This window comes from Nerophis ophidion, linkage group LG10 (genome assembly GCF_033978795.1).
Source record: "Nerophis ophidion isolate RoL-2023_Sa linkage group LG10, RoL_Noph_v1.0, whole genome shotgun sequence".
NCBI classification, from domain to species: Eukaryota; Metazoa; Chordata; class Actinopteri; order Syngnathiformes; family Syngnathidae; genus Nerophis; species Nerophis ophidion.
The window spans coordinates 8,008,275-8,029,043 of record NC_084620.1 but is presented as its reverse complement, the minus strand read 5'-3'; the positions used below and the strand labels follow the sequence as shown (position 1 = coordinate 8,029,043).

Sequence of the window (20,769 nt, the reverse complement as noted above, 5' to 3'; positions counted from 1 at the left end):
AATAAAATATTGTGATTAATTGTGTCAAATGCTTTAGTTAAATCCATAAACAATGCTGCAGTACATTTTTTACCATCTATTGCATTGGTAATTTCTTCTGCAATTTCAATTAAAGCCATCGAAGTTGAAACATTGGCTCTGTATCCATATTGGTTCACATCGAGTGTTCTATTTTTGTTTGTGAAACTCTCGAATCTGTTATTGAACAGTTTTTCAATGATTTTAGAAAGTAAAGTGGAAGTAAAGAAACAGTTCTACAATTTGTGAATTGGTTTTCGTCTCCAGTCCTATAAATTGGTGCAACTATAGCTAATTTCATTTTGTTTAGGAATTTACCTGTTTGGAATTATAGGTTACTAATATACATTAAAGGGGAACATTATCACAATTTCAGAAGGGTTAAAACCAATAAAAATCAGTTCCCAGTGGCTTATTTTATTTTTTTATTTTTTTTTCAAAATTGTACCAATCATTGAATATCCCGAAAAAAGGCTTTAAAGTACCAGATTTTGGCTATCTGTAAATCCACCCGTCCATTTTCCTGTGACGTCACATAGGGATGCCAATACAAAAAAACATGACGGATAGCACAGCAAGACACAGCGACATTAGCTCGGATTCAGACTCGGATTTCAGCGGCTTAAGCGATTCAACAGATTACGCATGTATTGAAACGGATGGTTAGAGAGTGGAGGCAGATAGCGAAAACCAAATTGAAGCTTTTGAGCGAATAGCTATTGAAGCTATTCGGCGATCGCCTTCTAACCAACGATTGCATCTTTTGACCACTGGAGGAACTTAAATCTGTCGATTGGTAAGAGTTTGTTTGGCATTAAATGTGGGTGTAGGGAAAGGCTGGATGCAAATATAGCTACAAATGTGCATACAGCTAGCCTAAATAGCATGTTAGCATTGGTTAGCTGGCAGTCATGCGGTGACCGAATATGTCTGATTAGCACATAAGTCAATAACATCAACAAAACTCACCTTTGTGATTTCGTTGACTTTATCGTTGGAAATGCATCTGCTTTGAGTGTCGCAGGATATCCACACATTGTTGCCATTTCTGCCATGTTAGCATCGATTAGCATGCCGTGCTAATCGATGCACACTCCGCGTAAGACAACTTGAATCCGTCCCTGATCATGTTGTTACACCCTCCGACAACACACCGACAAGGCATGATGTCTCCAAGGTACGGAAAACCGTCGAAAAAAACGGAAAATAACGGAGCTGATTTGACTTGGTGTGTGTAATGTGTTTGAGAAAATGGTGGATTGCTTCCCATTGTAACGTCACGGGTGAAAGGTCATCGCTCCGACAGCGAACAAATTAAAAGCGTTTAAATTGGCAAATGAACCCTTTTAGAGTTCGGAAATCGGTTAAAAAAACATATGGTCTTTTTTCTGCAACATCAAGGTATATGTTGACGCTTACATAGGTCTGGTGATAATGTTCACCTTTAATGGTTCTGAGATCTCTTCAATAACCTTTTTTATCGTTTCCATAACAATGATTTAATTAATGAGATGCAGGTGATTTGCGTTCGGGCAGCGAGCACGCTTGTGTGTCATTGCATGCTCTCTGTCGTGTAGCCTTCCTTCGCCGCCGCCACCGTGAAAGTGATAATGATGTTGATAGCGGCAGTGGCGCCTGGCTTGTTATCTACGCAGGGGAGCTGGAAATGCAGCAGGGGTCCAAGACGCACCCGATAAACAACGGCACACAACTGGAGCTGCGTGGCAAACATGGCGGCATGTCAGGTAGAAGTATTTGCAATCCGGTAGCGATGAGAATTCATTTAACCTTTTGCGTGTTTTCCAGCAGGAATCCAGGAAGGAGAGGACAATAGTGGACACAATGCAGTGGAGGTAAGTGCTTAGTGACAAGGCCACGCCCTGCTACCGCAGGTAAGTCCGTAAGCTAGCCTAGCGAAGCCTGAGTAGATGAGTAAATAATAGAGAGAGGGACGTCACTTTTAACGGTCCTTCGAGGTGGAATCCTCACATACCCAAACAAGCCTCTCATGCATGACACCAAGCTGGACTACATTACCCAGGAGGCTTTGCAGATTGCTCAGGATGACGTTTTCCCCCAGCTTCCCTGGAGGGGGAGGAGCCAAGCATGCTCAGTAATTAGCTTCCGAATGAAAACCACAGGAGGAGGAAGTCTCGCTCGGGTTGGAAGGGGAACCTTATCACAATTTCAGAAGGGTTAAAATCAATAATAATCAGTTTCCAGTGAATTTTTTTCACAATTTTACACATCCTGGAATATCCCTACAAAAAAAGCTTTAAAGTGCCTGATTTTTGCTATCTGTGAAGCCATCGTCCATTTTCCTGTGACGTCATCCAGTGAAGCCAATACGGATAGCACAGCAAGATATCGCGACATTAGCTTGGATTCAGACTCGGATTTCAGCGGCTTAAGCGATTCAACAGATTATGCATGTATTGAAACGGATGGTTGGAGTATGGAGGCAGATAGCGAAAATGAAATGGAAGAAGAAACCGAAACTATTGAGCGAATAGCTGATGACGCTATTCGGCCATGTCAGCCTTAGCATAAAATGTGCAGACCAACGATCGGAAGTTTCGCATCTTGTGACACTGGATCAACTTAAATCCATCGATTGGTAAGTGTTTGTTTGGCATTAAATGTGGGTGGAGGGAAACGCTGGATGTAAATATATTTTCAAATGTACATACAGCTAGCTTAAATAGCATGTTAGCATCGATTAGCTGGCAGTCATGCCGCGACCAAATATGTCTGATTAGCACATAGGTCAACAACATCAACAAAACTCACCTTTGTGATTTAGTTGACTTTATCGTTGGAAATGCATCTGCAGGTTATCCATGCATCTCTGTGCCATGTCTGCCTTAGCATCGCCGGACAAATGTGCAGACACTCCGGCACATTCCATGGGGGTCTGGCGAAAGATTTCTTTGACTTTATCGTTGGAAATGCATCTGCTTTGAGTGTCGCAGGATATTCATACAATCTTGCCATCTCTGTAGTAGCAGAGTAGTGTGCGGAACAAACGACTGACCATTTCGTCGGCTTTCCCCACACCCTCGTATTTTGAACACATTTCGTCCAATTTCTTGCCACTTTCGCATCTTCGGGCCTGTGGTGCAACTTGAATCCCTCCCTGTTAGTGTTGCTACACCCTCCGACAACACACCGACGAGGCATGATGTCTCCAAGGTTCCAGAAAATTGTCAAAAAAACGGGAAAATAACAGAGCTGAGACGCGGTGTTTGTAATGTGTTTGAGAAAATGGCGGCTTTATTACCTAGGTGACGTCACGTTTAATACGCCAAAATTCACCCATTTAGAGTTTGGAAATCTGTTTAAAAATAGGTATGGTCCTTTTTCTGCAACGTCAAGGTATATATTGACGCTTACATAGGTCTGGTGATAATGTTCCCCTTTAAAAACGTTCCTCCTCCCGCGCTGACGACACCTCAGGTCAGCGTCCGTGGTCGTCCCTCCGACGCGGGGCCGCGGCAAATGTCAGCGGCTGGTGGGAACGGAACGTTAGTTGTCAAAGCACATTTGCCTCGGAAATGCAAAAGTGCTGGTGGGGGGACGGGGGTAGGGGGGGGGGACAGTTCTTCAGGCGTGTCTCCGTCATCCATCTGCAGCGAGAGGAAGTTCTGCTGCAAAGTTCCCACGCAGCCGCCCGCTGAAGACGTGATCGGACGAGACAGAATATCAGTGATGGATGGCCAGCCTCCTCCAGCATATGGCGTCGCTCGCAATCAGTGGTGCTCTCGCACGACCCTGAAGCGTAACACCCGACCGATATGACCTTTAACCCAAACCCGCTCAAGTGAAATCGGAACTTCTTTGTAGAATCGAAGAGAGTAGCTATGATGTGACGTTTAATCTGTGACTTGTTGCTCGTGGACGTCTGTCCTTGTTTGCTCACCTTCTTCCTGTGTCCTGGTCACCCCCAGTCCCTCCCCGCCCCCAAGTACCCTGGTGTCAGCTGTCCCCATAGCGCCACACAGTGGTTTGGAAGGGCGATACAGGTGCCCTCAGTGTCCCCTTTGGAACCACCGGGCTCACCCTCCCTCTTCACTCACACACACGATCCCCGTTGGTGTTCCTCTCCTCACCCCACGGATGCTTCTCTCCTGAGCACTTGGAGGACGACAAAAAGTGTGTGTATGTGTGTGTGTGTGTGTGTGTGTTCTTGTAGTTCTACCCTTCTTGAGACATCCATCCATCCATCCATTTTCTACCGCTTATTCCCTTTTGGGGTCGCGGGGGGCGCTGGCGCCTATCTCAGCTACAATCGGGCGGAAGGCAGGGTACACCCTGGACAAGTCGCCACCTCATCGCAGGGCCAACACAGATAGACAGACAACATTCACACTCACATTCACACACTAGGGCCAATTTTAGTGTTGCCAATCAACCTATCCCCAGGTGCATGTCTTTGGAAGTGGGAGGAAGCCGGAGTACCCGGAGGGAACCCACGCATTCACGGGGAGAACATGCAAACTCCACACAGAAAGATCCCGAGCCTGGATTTGAACCCAGGACTGCAGGAACTTCGTATTGTGAGGCAGACGCACTAACCCCTCTGCCACCGTGAAGCCCCTTCTTGAGACATCAACAAGGAAAAGTACCTTCCATATGAGGAGCGGTGAACAAATTAGGACAGGGGTCACCAACGCGGTGCCCGCGGGCACCAGGTCGCCCGTAAGGACCAGATGAGTAGCCCGCTGGCCTGTTCTAAAAATAGCTCAAATAGCAGCACTTACCAGTGAACTGCCTCTATTTTTTAAATGGTATTTATTTACTAGCAAGCTGGTCTCGCTTTGCTCGACATTTTTAATTCTAAGAGAGACAAAACTCAATTAAAATTTGAAAATCCAAGAAAATATTTTAAAGACTTGGTCTTCACTTGTTTAAATGAATTCATTTATTTTTTTACTTTGCTTCTTATAACTTTCAGAAAGACAATTTCAGAGAAAAAATACAACCTTAAAAATGATTTTAGGATTTTTAAACACATATACCTTTTTACTTTTTAAATTCCTTCCTCTTCTTTCCTGACAATTTAAATCAATGTTCAAGTTTTTTTTTTTTTATTGTAAAGAATAATAAATACATTTTAATTTAATTCTTCATTTTAGTTTCTGTTTTTTCGACGAAGAATATTTGTGAAATATTTCTTCAAACTTATTATGATTAAAATTCAAAACAATTATTCTGGCAAGTATAGAACATTTTAAGAATCAAATATTATTTCGAAGTCTTTTGAATTTCTTTAAAAAATGTTGTTCTGGAAAATCTAGAGGAAATAATGATTTGTCTTTGTTAGAAATATAGCTTGGTCCAATTTGTTATATATCCTAACAAAATGCAGATTGGATTTTAACCGATTTAAAACATGTCATCAAAATTCTAAAATTAATTTTAATCAGTAAACATTATTAATGGTGTTCCATAAAATCTTTTTTTAAATTTTTTCAAAAAGATTCAAATTAACTAATTTTTCCCTTCTTTTTTCGGTTGAATTTTGAATTTTAAAGAGTCGAAATTGAAGATAAACTATTTTTCAAAATTTAATTTTCATAGTGTTTCTGTTTTCTCCTCTTTTAAACCGTTCAATTAAGTGGGTGTTTTTTCATCATTTATTCTCTACAGAAAATCTTCCGTAAAAGGAAAAAAAAATGTACGACGGAATGACAGACAGAAATACCCATTTTAATAAATACCCATTTTATATATATATATATATATATATATATATATATATATATATATATATATATATATATATATATATATAGAAGATAAATTGAGCAAATTGGCTATTTCTGGCAATTTATTTAAGTGTGTATCAAACTTATAGCCCTTCCCATTAATTTGTACGCAAGAACTAGCTCTTGGGTTCAAAAAGGTTGGTGACCCCTGAGTTAGAACATAAATCATGGTCCCAATACGGAAAACCATCGCCTCATTTACCATGAAGTGATTAGCGTGGACCCCGACCTAAACAAGTTGAAAAACATATTCGGGTGTTACCATTTAGTGGTCAATTCTACGGAATATGTACTGTACTGTGCAATCTACTAATAAAAGTATCAATCAATCAATCAATCAATAAATCTAATAGAGAATGTCTCATTTGCACCCCTGGTGGTGAAATCTAGCAAAATGAGGGTGGTCCCAAAAAGGAGCGATTTTTCAAACTGACTGTGTGTCGGTTTTAAAAGTGCTCCCCCTCTGGTCAACTAATGGAATAACAAGAGAGTGTAAAAATTGGAAGTGCTCCCCATCTAGCCAATATATGTAAAAAAAAACAAAAAACGATTACAAACAAAAATTTAAATTAAAAAATGTATTAACTAAAAGCAGTCTTTTTTTCACAATGTGTTGGTTTTTTGTTTTAAAATTGGGAACAAATTTTCATATTATTTATAATTCTGTAATATTGGAATATTTTCTCGTAAAATTATTACTTTTTTATGTAAAATTATTACTTTTTAATGCAAAATAGTGACATTTGTTCTACACAATTCTGACTTGTATCACAATAGTGCCAATTTTCTATTGTTCTTGTAAAATAGTGACATTGTTTGAGTAAAATTATGACTTTTTCCTAGTAAAATTTCTATTATTAGTGCAAAAAATTGTGAATTTTGTCAAGTAAAATTATGACTCTTTTCATAGAACTGCCAAAATTTCAAGTTACTCTTGTAAAATTGCGACTGTTATTGAGTAAAATTCCAACTTTTGTCTTAATATTGCACACATGTTCAGCTTTTCTTGTAAAATGTTGACTTGCGTTGAGTAAAATGACGACTTTTATTATAACTCTGCCAAAATCCTCAGTTTTTCTGTGAAATTGTGGCGTTTTTCTTGTGAAATCCCAACAAATGTTTTACAACAAGCTTTTTAATATTTGCATGGTATGTATATATTATTACTTTTTTAAATACAATTTTTTATATATCTATTAAGGGTGGTCCTAAAGAAGTAGGCCTTTTTCGGAGGTCTCAAGAAGATAACAAATACAAGAATGCGTGTGTGTGTGTGCATGTGCGTGTGTTTGTGTGTGTGTGTGTGTGTGTGTGTCCTTGTATTTCTACCCTTCTTGAGACATCAACAAGGAAAAGTACCTTCCATATGAGGAGCGGTGAACAAGTTAGGACATAAATCATGGTCCCAATACAGAAAAGCATCGCATCTAAAAGAGAACGTCTCATTTGCACCCCTAGTGGTGAAATCTAGCAAAATGAGGGTGGTCCCAAAAAGGAGGGATTTTTCAAACTGACTGTGTGTCGGGTTTAAAAGTGCTCCCCATCTAGCCGATATATGTTAGATAAACAATTACAAACAAAAATTTAAATAAAAAAATTTAATGAACTAAAAGCAGTCTTTTTTCACAATGTGTTGACTTTTTCGTTTTAAAATTGGGAACAAATTTTCATATTATTTATAATTCTGTAATATTGGAATATTTTCCTCGTAAAATTATTACTTTTTAATGTAAAATTATTACTTTTTAATGCAAAATAGTGACATTTGTTCTATACAATTCTGACTTGTATCACAATAGTGCCAATTTTCTATTGTTCTTGTAAAATAGTGACATTTTTTGAGTAAAATTATGACTTTTTCCAAGTAAAATTTCTGTTATTAGAGCAAAAAATTGTGACTTTTGTCAAGCACTGTTATTTCAGTAAAATTCCAACGTTTGTCATAATATTGCACACCTGCTCAGCTTTTCTTATGAAATGTTGACTTGCGTTGAGTAAAATGACGACTTTTATTATAATTGCCAAAATCCTCAGTTTTTCTGTGAAATTGTGACGTTTTTCTTGTGAGATCCCAAGAAATGTTTTACAACAAGCTTTTTTATATCTGCATAGTATGTATATATTATTACTGTTTTAAATACAATTTTTTATATATCTATAAAGGGTGGTCCTGAAGAAGTAGACCTTTTTCGGAGGTCTCAAGAAGATAACAAATACAAGAATGTGTGTGCGTGTGCGTGTGTGTGTGTGTGTGTGTGTGTGTGTGTGTGTGTGTGCGTGTGTGTGTGTGTGTTTGTGTGTGTTCTTGTATTCCTACCCTTCTTGAGACATCAACAAGGAAAAGTACCTTCCATATGAGGAGCGGTGAACAAGTTAGGACATAAATCATGGTCCCAATACAGAAAAGCATCGCATCTAAAAGAGAACGTCTCATTTGCACCCCTAGTGGTGAAATCTAGCAAAATGAGGGTGGTCCCAAAAAGGAGGGATTTTTCAAACTGACCGTGTGTCGGGTTTAAAAGTGCTCCCCATCTAGCCGATATATGTTAAAAAAAAAACAATTACAAACAAAAATTTAAATAAAAACATTTAACGAACTAAAAGCAGTCTTTTTTCACAATGTGTTGACTTTTTTGTTTTAAAATTGGGAACACATTTTCATATTATTTATAATTCTGTAATATTGGAATATTTTCTCGTAAAATTATTACTTTTTTATGTAAAATTATGACTTTTTAATGCAAAATAGTGACATTTGTTCTATACAATTCTGACTTGTATCACAATAGTGCCAATTTTCCATTGTTCTTGTAAAATACTGACATTTTTTGAGTAAAATTATGACTTTTTCAAAGTAAAATTTCTGTTATTAGTGCAAAAAATTTTGACTTTTGTCAAGCACTGTTATTTCAGTAAAATTCCAACTTTTGTCATAATATTGCACACCTGCTCAGCTTTTCTTGTAAAATGTTGACTTGCGTTGAGTAAAATGACGACTTTTATTATAACTGCCAAAATCCTCAGTTTTTCTGTGAAATTGTGGCGTTTTTCTTGTGAGATCCCAAGAAATGTTTTACAACAAGCTTTTTTATATCTGCATAGTATGTATATATTATTACTGTTTTAAATACAATTTTTTATATATCTATTAAGGGTGGTCCTGAAGAAGTAGACCTTTTTCGGAGGTCTCAAGAAGATAACAAATACAAGAATGTGTGTGCGTGTGTGTGTGTGTGTGTGTGTGTGTGTGTGTGTGTGTTCTTGTATTTCTACCCTTCTTGAGACATCAACAAGGAAAAGTACCTTCCATATGAGGAGCGGTGAACAAGTTAGGACATAAATCATGGTCCCAATACAGAAAAGCATCGCATCTAAAAGAGAACGTCTCATTTGCACCCCTAGTGGTGAAATCTAGCAAAATGAAGGTGGTCCCAAAAAGGAGGGATTTTTCAAACTGACTGTGTGTCGGGTTTAAAAGTGCTCCCCATCTAGCCGATATATGTTAGATAAACAATTACAAACAAAAATTTAAATAAAAAAATTTAATGAACTTTTAAAAGCAGTCTTTTTTCACAATGTGTTGACTTTTTCGTTTTAAAATTGGGAACAAATTTTCATATTATTTATAATTCTGTAATATTGGAATATTTTCCTCGTAAAATTATTACTTTTTAATGTAAAATTATTACTTTTTAATGCAAAATAGTGACATTTGTTCTATACAATTCTGACTTGTATCACAATAGTGCCAATTTTCTATTGTTCTTGTAAAATAGTGACATTTTTTGAGTAAAATTATGACTTTTTCCAAGTAAAATTTCTGTCATTAGAGCAAAAAATTGTGACTTTTGTCAAGCACTGTTATTTCAGTAAAATTCCAACTTTTGTCATAATATTGCACACCTGCTCAGCTTTTCTTGTAAAATGTTGACTTGCGTTGAGTAAAATGACGACTTTTATTATAACTGCCAAAATCCTAAGTTTTTCGTGAAATTGTAACGTTTTTCTTGTGAAATCCCAACAAATGTTTTACAACAAGCTTTTTAATATTTGCATGGTATGTATATATTATAACTTTTTTAAATACAATTTTTTATATATCTACAAAGGGTGGTCCTAAAGAAGTAGGCCTTTTTCGGAGGTCTCAAGAAGATAACAAATACAAGAATGCGTGTGCGTGTGCGTGCGTGCGTGCGTGCGTGTGTGTGCGTGCGTGTGTGTGTGTGTGTTCTTGTATTTCTACCCTTCTTGAGACATCAACAAGGAAAAGTACCTTCCATATGAGGAGCGGTGAACAAGTTAGGACATAAATCATGGTCCCAATACAGAAAAGCATCGCATCTAAAAGAGAACGTCTCATTTGCACCCCTAGTGGTGGAATCTAGCAAAATGAGGGTGGTCCCAAAAAGGAGGGATTTTTCAAACTGACTGTGTGTCGTGTTTAAAAGTGCTCCCCATCTAGCCGATATATGTTAAAAAAAAACCAGAAAAACAATTACAAACAGAAATTTAAATTAAAAAATGTAATGAACTAAAAGCAGTCTTTTTTCACAATGTGTTGACTTTTTTGTTTTAAAATTGGGAACAAATTTTCATATTGTTTCTAATTCTGTACTATTGGAATATTTTCTCGTAAAATTATGCAAAATAGTGACATTTGTTCTATACAATTCTGACTTGTATCACAATAGTGCCAATTTTCTATTGTTCTTGTAAAATAGTGACATTTTTTGAGTAAAATTATGACTTTTTCCAAGTAAAATTTCTGTTATTAGTCTAAAAAATTTTGACTTTTGTCAAGTACTGTTATTTCAGTAAAATTCCAACTTTTGTCTTAATATTGCACACATGTTCAGCTTTTCTTGTAAAATGTTGACTTGCGTTGAGTAAAATGACGACTTTTAGTATAACTCTGCCAAAATCCTCAGTTTTTCTGTGAAATTGTGACGTTTTTCTTGTGAAATCCCAACAAATGTTTTACAACAAGCCTTTTAATATTTGCATGGTATGTATATATTATAACTTTTTTAAATACATTTTTTTATATATCTATAAAGGGTGGTCCTAAAGAAGTAGGCCTTTTTCGGAGGTCTCAAGAAGATAACAAATACAAGAATGCGTGTGTGTGTGCATGTGTGTGTGTGTGTGTGTGTGTGTGTTCTTGTATTTCTACCCTTCTTGAGACATCAACAAGGAAAAGTACCTTCCATATGAGGAGCGGTGAACAAGTTAGGACATAAATCATGGTCCCAATACAGAAAAGCATCGCATCTAAAAGAGAACGTCTCATTTGCACCCCTAGTGGTGAAATCTAGCAAAATGAGGGTGGTCCCAAAAAGGAGGGATTTTTCAAACTGACTGTGTGTCGTGTTTAAAAGTGCTCCCCATCTAGCCGATATATGTTAAAAAAAAACAATTACAAACAAAAATTTAAATAAAAACATTTAACGAACTAAAAGCAGTCTTTTTTCACAATGTGTTGACTTTTTTGTTTTAAAATTGGGAACAAATTTTCATATTATTTATAATTCTGTAATATTGGAATATTATCTCGTAAAATTATTACTTTTTTATGTAAAATTATGACTTTTTAATGCAAAAAAGTGACATTTGTTCTATACAATTCTGACTTGTATCACAATAGTGCCAATTTTCTATTGTTCTTGAAAAATAGTGAAATTTTTTGAGTAAAATTATGACTTTTTAATGCAAAATAGTGACATTTGTTCTATACAATTCTGACTTGTATCACAATAGTGCCAAGTTTCCATTGTTCTTGTAAAATAGTGACATTTTTTGAGTAAAATTATGACTTTTTCCAAGTAAAATTTCTGTTATTAGAGCAAAAAATTGTGACTTTTGTCAAGCACTGTTATTTCAGTAAAATTCCAACTTTTGTCATAATATTGCACACCTGCTCAGCTTTTCTTGTAAAATGTTGACTTGCGTTGGTTAAAAAACGACTTTTATTATAACTGCCAAAATCCTCAGTTTTTCGTGAAATTGTGACGTTTTTCTTGTGAAATCCCAACAAATGTTTTACAACAAGCTTTTTTATACCTGCATGGTATGTATATATTATTACTGTTTTAAATACAATTTTTTGTATATCTATAAAGGGGGGTCCTGAAGAAGTAGACCTTTTTCGGAGGTCTCAAGAAGATAACAATACAAGAATGTGAGTGCGTGTGCGTGCTTGCGTGTGTGTGTGTGTGTGTGTGTGTGTGTGTGTGTGTGTGTGTTCTTGTATTTCTACCCTTCTTGAGACATCAACAAGGAAAAGTACCTTCCATATGAGGAGCGGTGAACAAGTTAGGACATAATTCATGGTCCCAATACAGAAAAGCATCGCATCTAAAAGAGAACGTCTCATTTGCACCCCTAGTGGTGAAATCTAGCAAAATGAGGGTGGTCCCAAAAAGGAGGGATTTTTCAAACTGACTGTGTGTCGGGTTTAAAAGTGCTCCCCATCTAGCCGATATATGTTAAAAAAAAACAGAAAAACAATTACAAACAAAAATTTAAATAAAAAAATGTAATGAACTAAAAGCAGTCTTTTTTCACAATGTGTTGACTTTTTTGTTTTAAAATTGGGAACAAATTTTCATATTATTTATAATTCTGTAATATTGGAATATTTTCTCGTAAAATTATTACTTTTTCATGTAAAATTATTACTTTTTAATGCAAAATAGTGACATTTGTTCTATACAATTCTGACTTGTATCACAATAGTGCCAATTTTCTATTGTTCTTGAAAAATAGTGACATTTTTTGAGTAAAATTATGACTTTTTAATGCAAAATGGTGACATTTGTTTTATACAATTCTGACTTGTATCACAATAGTGCCAAGTTTCCATTGTTCTTGTAAAATAGTGACATTTTTTGAGTAAAATTATGACTTTTTCCAAGTAAAATTTCTGTTATTAGAGCAAAAAATTGTGACTTTTGTCAAGCACTGTTATTTCAGTAAAATTCCAACTTTTGTCATAATATTGCACACCTGCTCAGCTTTTCTTGTAAAATGTTGACTTGCGTTGAGTAAAATGACGACTTTTATTATAACTGCCAAAATCCTAAGTTTTTCGTGAAATTGTGACGTTTTTCTTGTGAAATCCCAACAAATGTTTTACAACAAGCTTTTTTATATCTGCATAGTATGTATATATTATAACTTTTTTAAATACAATTTTTTATATATCTATAAAGGGGGGTCCTGAAGAAGTAGACCTTTTTCGGAGGTCTCAAGAAGATAACAAATACAAGAATGCGTGTGCGTGTGCGTGTGCGTGTGTGTGTGTGTGTGTGTGTGTGTGTGTGTGTGTGTGTGTTCTTGTATTTCTACCCTTCTTGAGACATCAACAAGGAAAAGTACCTTCCATATGAGGAGCGGTGAACAAGTTAGGACATAAATCATGGTCCCAATACAGAAAAGCATCGCATCTAAAAGAGAACGTCTCATTTGCACCCCTAGTGGTGAAATCTAGCAAAATGAGGGTGGTCCCAAAAAGGAGGGATTTTTCAAACTGACTGTGTGTCGGGTTTAAAAGTGCTCCCCATCTAGCCGATATATGTTAAAAAAAAAACAGAAAAACAATTACAAACAAAAATTTAAATTAAAAAATGTAATGAACTAAAAGCAGTCTTTTTTCACAATGTGTTGACTTTTTTGTTTTAAAATTGGGAACAAATTTTCATATTATTTATAATTCTGTAATATTGGAATATTTTCTCGTAAAATTATTACTTTTTTTATGTAAAATTATGACTTTTTAATGCAAAATAGTGACATTTGTTCTATACAATTCTGACTTGTATCACAATAGTGCCAATTTTCTATTGTTCTTGTAAAATAGTGACATTTTTTGAGTAAAATTATGACTTTTTCCAAGTAAAATTTCTGTTATTAGTGCAAAAAATTGTGACTTTTGTCAAGCACTGTTATTTCAGTAAAATTCCAACTTTTGTCATAATATTGCACACCTGCTCAGCTTTTCTTGTAAAATGTTGACTTGCGTCGAGTAAAATTACGACTTTTATTATAACTGCCAAAATCCTAAGTTTTTCGTAAAATTGTGACATTTTTCTTGTGAAATCCCAACAAATGTTTTACAACAAGCTTTTTTATATCTGCATAGTATGTATATATTATTACTGTTTTAAATACAATTTTTTATATATCTATAAAGGGTGGTCCTAAAGAAGTAGGCCTTTTTCGGAGGTCTCAAGAAGATAACAAATACAAGAATGCGTGTGCGTGTGCGTGTGCGTGTGCGTGTGTGTGTGTGTGTGTGTGTGTGTGTGTGTGTGTGTGTGTGTTCTTGTATTCCTACCCTTCTTGAGACATCAACAAGGAAAAGTACCTTCCATATGAGGAGCGGTGAACAAGTTAGGACATAAATCATGGTCCCAATACAGAAAAGCATCGCATCTAAAAGAGAACGTCTCATTTGCACCCCTAGTGGTGAAATCTAGCAAAATGAGGGTGGTCCCAAAAAGGAGGGATTTTTCAAACTGACCGTGTGTCGGGTTTAAAAGTGCTCCCCATCTAGCCGATATATGTTAAAAAAAAACAGAAAAACAATTACAAACAAAAATTTGTATAAAAAAATGTAATGAACAGTCTTTTTTTCACAATGTGTTGACTTTTTTGTTTTAAAATTGGGAACAAATGTTCATATTATTTATAATTCTGTAATATTGGAATATTTCCTCGTAAAATTATTACTTTTTTATGTAAAACTATGACTTTTTAATGCAAAACAGTGACATTTGTTCTATACAATCCTGACTTGTATCACAATAGTGCCAATTTTCCGTTGTTCTTGTAAAATAGTGACATTTTTTGAGTAAAATTATGACTTTTTCCAAGTAAAATTTCTGTTATTAGAGCAAAAAATTGTGACTTTTGTCAAGCACTGTTATTTCAGTAAAATTCCAACTTTTGTCATAATATTGCACACCTGCTCAGCTTTTCTTGTAAAATGTTGACTTGCGTTGAGTAAAATGACGACTTTTATTATAACTCTGCCAAAATCCTCAGTTTTTCTGTGAAATTGTGGCGTTTTTCTTGTGAAATCCCAACAAATGTTTTACAACAAGCTTTTTTATATCTGCATAGTATGTATATATTATTACTTTTTTAAATACAATTTTTTATATATCTATAAAGGGTGGTCCTGAAGAAGTAGACCTTTTTCGGAGGTCTCAAGAAGATAACAAATACAAGAATGCGTGTGCGTTTGCGTGTGTGTGTGTGTGTGTGTGTGTGTGTCTGTGTTCTTGTATTTCTACCCTTCTTGAGACATCAACAAGGAAAAGTACCTTCCATATGAGGAGCGGTGAACAAGTTAGGACATAAATCATGGTCCCAATACAGAAAAGCATCGCATCTAAAAGAGAACGTCTCATTTGCACCCCTAGTGGTGAAATCTAGCAAAATGAGGGTGGTCCCAAAAAGGAGGGATTTTTCAAACTGACTGTGTGTCGGGTTTAAAAGTGCTCCCCATCTAGCCGATATATGTAAAAAAAAAACAGAAAAACAATTACAAACAAAAATTTAAATCAAAAAATGTAATGAACTAAAAGCAGTCTTTTTTCACAATGTGTTGACTTTTTTGTTTTAAAATTGGGAACACATTTTCATATTATTTATAATTCTGTAATATTGGAATATTTTCTCTTAAAATTATTACTTTTTTATGTAAAATTATGACTTTTTAATGCAAAATAGTGACATTTGTTCTATACAATTCTGACTTGTATCACAATAGTGCCAATTTTCCATTGTTATTGTAAAATAGTGACATTTTTTGTGTAAAATTATGACTTTTTCCAAGTAAAATTTCTGTTATTAGAGCAAAAAATTGTGACTTTTGTCAAGCATTATTTCAGTAAAATTCCAACTTTTGTCATAATATTGCACACCTGCTCAGCTTTTCTTGTAAAATGTTGACTTGCTTTGAGTAAAATGACGACTTTTATTATAACTGCCAAAATCCTCAGTTTTTCGTGAAATTGTGACGTTTTTCTTGTGAAATCCCAACAAATGTTTTACAACAAGCTTTTTAATATTTGCATGGTATGTATATATTATTACTTTTTTAAATAAATTTTTTTATATATCTATAAAGGGTGGTCCTGAAGAAGTAGACCTTTTTCGGAGGTCTCAAGAAGATAACAAATACAAGAATGTGTGTGCGTGTGCGTGCGTGTGCGTGTGTGTGTGTGTGTGTGTGTTCTTGTATTTCTACCCTTCTTGAGACATCAACAAGGAAAAGTACCTTCCATATGAGGAGCGGTGAACAAGTTAGGACATAAATCATGGTCCCAATACAGAAAAGCATCGCATCTAAAAGAGAACGTCTCATTTGCACCCCTAGTGGTGAAATCTAGCAAAATGAGGGTGGTCCCAAAAAGGAGGGATTTTTCAAACTGACTGTGTGTCGGGTTTAAAAGTGCTCCCCATCTAGCCGATATATGTTAAAAAAAAACAGAAAAACAATTACAAACAAAAATTTAAATTAAAAAATGTAATGAACTAAAAGCAGTCTTTTTTCACAATGTGTTGACTTTTTTGTTTTAAAATTGGGAACAAATTTTCATATTATTTATAATTCTGTAATATTGGAATATTTTCTCGTAAAATTATTACTTTTTCATGTAAAAGTATTACTTTTTAATGCAAAATAGTGACATTTGTTCTATACAATTCTGACATGTATCACAATAGTGCCAATTTTCTATTGTTCTTGTAAAATAGTGACATTGTTTGAGTAAAATAATGACTTTTTCCTAGTAAAATTTCTATTATTAGTGCAAAAAATTGTGAATTTTGTCAAGTAAAATTATGACTCATTTCATAGAACTGCCAAAATTTCAAGTTACTCTTGTAAAATTGCGACTGTTATTGAGTAAAATTCCAACTTTTGTCTTAATATTGCACACATGTTCAGCTTTTCTTGTAAAATGTTGACTTGCGTTGAGTAAAATGACGACTTTTATTATAACTGCCAAAATCCTCAGTTTTTCTGTGAAATTGTGGCGTTTTTCTTGTGAAATCCCAACAAATGTTTTACAACAAGCTTTTTAATATTTGCATGGTATGTATATATTATTACTTTTTTAAATACAATTTTTTATATATCTATAAAGGGTGGTCCTAAAGAAGTAGGCCTTTTTCGGAGGTCTCAAGAAGATAACAAATACAAGAATGCGTGTGCGTGTGCGGCGTGTGTGCGTGCGTGTGTGCGTGCGTGTGTGTGTGTGTGTTCTTGTATTTCTACCCTTCTTGAGACATCAACAAGGAAAAGTACCTTCCATATGAGGAGCGGTGAACAAGTTAGGACATAAATCATGGTCCCAATACAGAAAAGCATCGCATCTAAAAGAGAACGTCTCATTTGCACCCCTAGTGGTGAAATCTAGCAAAATGAGGGTGGTCCCAAAAAGGAGGGATTTTTCAAACTGACTGTGTGTCGGTTTTAAAAGTGCTCCCCATCTAGCCGATATATGTTAAAAAAAAACAGAAAAACAATTACAAACAAAAATTTAAATTAAAAAATGTAATGAACTAAAAGCAGTCTTTTTTTCACAATGTGTTGACTTTTTTGTTTTAAAATTGGGAACATATTTTCATATTATTTATAATTCTGTAATATTGGAATATTTTCTCGTAAAATTATTACTTTTTTATGTAAAATTATGACTTTTTAATGCAAAATAGTGACATTTGTTCTATACAATTCTGACTTGTATCACAATAGTGCCAATTTTCCGTTGTTCTTGTAAAATAGTGACATTTTTTGAGTAAAATTATGACTTTTTAATGCAAAACAGTGACATTTGTTCTATACAATTCGGACTTGTATCACAATAGTGCCAATTTTCCATTGTTCTTGTAAAATAATGACATTTTTTGAGTAAAATTATGACTTTTTCCAAGTAAAATTTCTGTTATTAGAGCAAAAAATTGTGACTTTTGTCAAGCACTGTTATTTCAGTAAAATTCCAACTTTTGTCATAATATTGCACACCTGCTCAGCTTTTCTTGTAAAATGTTGACTTGCGTTGAGTAAAATGACGACTTTTATTATAACTGCCAAAATCCTAAGTTTTTCGTGAAATTGTGACGTTTTTCTTGTGAAATCCCAACAAATGTTTTACAACAAGCTTTTTTATATATGCATAGTATGTATATATTATTACTTTTTTAAATACAATTTTTTATATATCTATAAAGGGGGGTCCTGAAGAAGTAGACCTTTTTCGGAGGTCTCAAGAAGATAACAAATACAAGAATGCGTGTGCGTGTGCGTGTGCGTGTGTGTGTGTGTGTGTGTGTGTGTGTGTGTGTTCTTGTATTTCTACCCTTCTTGAGACATCAACAAGGAAAAGTACCTTCCATATGAGGAGCGGTGAACAAGTTAGGACATAAATCATGGTCCCAATACAGAAAAGCATCGCATCTAAAAGAGAACGTCTCATTTGCACCCCTAGTGGTGAAATCTAGCAAAATGAGGGTGGTCCCAAAAAGGAGGGATTTTTAAAACTGACTGTGTGTCGGGTTTAAAAGTGCTCCCCATCTAGCCGATATATGTTAAAAAAAAACAGAAAAACAATTACAAACAAAAATTTAAATTAAAACATTTAATGAACTAAAAGCAGTCTTTTTTTCACAATGTGTTGACTTTTTTGTTTTAAAATTGGGAACAATTTCTCACATTATTTATAATTCTGTAATATTGGAATATTTTCTCGTAAAATTATGACTTTTTTATGTAAAATTATGACTTTTTAATGCAAAATAGTGACATTTGTTCTATACAATTCTGACTTGTATCACAATAGTGCCAATTTTCTATTATTCTTGTAAAATAGTGACATTTTTTGAGTAAAATTATGACTTTTTAATGCAAAATAGTGACATTTGTTCTATACAATTCTGACTTGTATCACAATAGTGCCAATTTTCTATTGTTCTTGTAAAATAGTGACATTTTTTGAGTAAAATTATGACTTTTTCCAAGTAAAATTTCTGTTATTAGAGCAAAAAATTGTGACTTTTGTCAAGCACTGTTATTTCAGTAAAATTCCAACTTTTGTCATAATATTGCACACCTGCTCAGCTTTTCTTGTAAAATGTTGACTTGCGTTGAGTAAAATGACGACTTTTATTATAACTGCCAAAATCCTAAGGTTTTCGTGAAATTGTGACGTTTTTCTTGTGAAATCCCAACAAATGTTTTACAACAAGCTTTTTTATATCTGCATAGTATGTATATATTATTACTGTTTTAAATACAATTTTTTATATATCTATAAAGGGTGGTCCTGAAGAAGTAGACCTTTTTCGGAGGTCTCAAGAAGATAACAAATACAAGAATGTGAGTGCGTGTGCGTGCTTGCGTGCGTGCGTGTGTGTGTGTGTGTGTGTGTGTGTGTGTGTGTTCTTGTATTTCTACCCTTCTTGAGACATCAACAAGGAAAAGTACCTTCCATATGAGGAGCGGTGAACAAGTTAGGACATAAATCATGGTCCCAATACAGAAAAGCATCGCATCTAAAAGAGAACGTCTCATTTGCACCCCTAGTGGTGAAATCTAGCAAAATGAGGGTGGTCCCAAAAAGGAGGGATTTTTCAAACTGACTGTGTGTCGGGTTTAAAAGTGCTCCCCATCTAGCCGATATATGTTAAAAAAAAACAGAAAAACAATTACAAACAAAAATTTAAATTAAAAAATGTAATGAACTAAAAGCAGACTTTTTTCACAATGTGTTGACTTTTTTGTTTTAAAATTGGGAACAAATTTTCATATTATTTATAATTCTGTAATATTGGAATATTTTCTCGTAAAATTATTACTTTTTTATCTAAAATTATTACTTTTTAATGCAAAATAGTGACATTTGTTCCATACAATTCTGACTTGTATCACAATAGTGCCAATTTTCTATTGTTCTTGTAAAATAGTGACATTTTTTGAGTAAAATTATGACTTTTTAATGCAAAATGGTGACATTTGTTCTATACAATTCTGACTTGTATCACAATAGTGCCAATTTTCTATTGTTCTTGTAAAATAGTGACATTTTTTGAGTAAAATTATGACTTTTTCCAAGTAAAATTTCTGTCATTAGAGCAAAAAATTGTGACTTTTGTCAAGCACTGTTATTTCAGTAAAATTCCAACTTTTGTCATAATATTGCACACCTGCTCAGCTTTTCTTGTAAAATGTTGACTTGCGTTGAGTAAAATGACGACTTTTATTATAACTGCCAAAATCCTAAGTTTTTCGTGAAATTGTGAGGTTTTTCTTGTGAAATCCCAACAAATGTTTTACAACAAGCTTTTTTATATCTGCATAGTATGTATATATTATTACTGTTTTAAATACATTTTTTTATATATCTATAAAGGGTGGTCCTGAAGAAGTAGGCCTTTTTCGGAGGTCTCAAGAAGATAACAAATACAAGAATGTGTGTGCGTGTGTGTGTGTGTGTGTGTGTGTGTGTGTGTGTGTTCTTGTATTTCTACCCTTCTTGAGACATCAACAAGGAAAAGTACCTTCCATATGAGGAGCGGTGAACAAGTTAGGACATAAATCATGGTCCCAATACAGAAAAGCATCGCATCTAAAAGAGAACGTCTCATTTGCACCCCTAGTGGTGAAATCTAGCAAAATGAGGGTGGTCCCAAAAAGGAGGGATTTTTCAAACTGACTGTGTCGGGTTTAAAAGTGCTCCCCATCTAGCCGATATATGTTAAAAAAAAAACAGAAAAACAATTACAAACAAAAATTTAAATTAAAAAATGTAATGAACTAAAAGCAGTCTTTTTTTCACAATGTGTTGACTTTTTTGTTTTAAAATTGGGAACAAATTTTCATATTATTTATAATTCTGTAATATTGGAATATTTTCTCGTAAAATTATTACTTTTTTATGTAAAATTGTGACTTTTTAATGCAAAATAGTGACAT

General features: G+C 34.5%; 1 protein-coding gene across 6 annotated transcripts in view; it reads left to right on the top strand.

The window, feature by feature from the left end:
• iqsec3a (IQ motif and Sec7 domain ArfGEF 3a) overlaps positions 1 to 20,769 on the top strand; it is a 252,472-nt gene that overhangs the window by 214,109 nt on the left and 17,594 nt on the right. For 4 of the 6 annotated variants that reach the window (XM_061912221.1, XM_061912226.1, XM_061912225.1 and 1 more), the window contains 2 exons: positions 1,674 to 1,763; positions 1,825 to 1,871. In XM_061912221.1, coding sequence (XP_061768205.1) covers positions 1,674 to 1,763; positions 1,825 to 1,871 — 137 coding nt within the window. The remainder of the gene's footprint in view (positions 1 to 1,673; positions 1,764 to 1,824; positions 1,872 to 20,769) is intronic. The other 2 variants (XM_061912220.1, XM_061912224.1) reach the window with 1 other exon arrangement.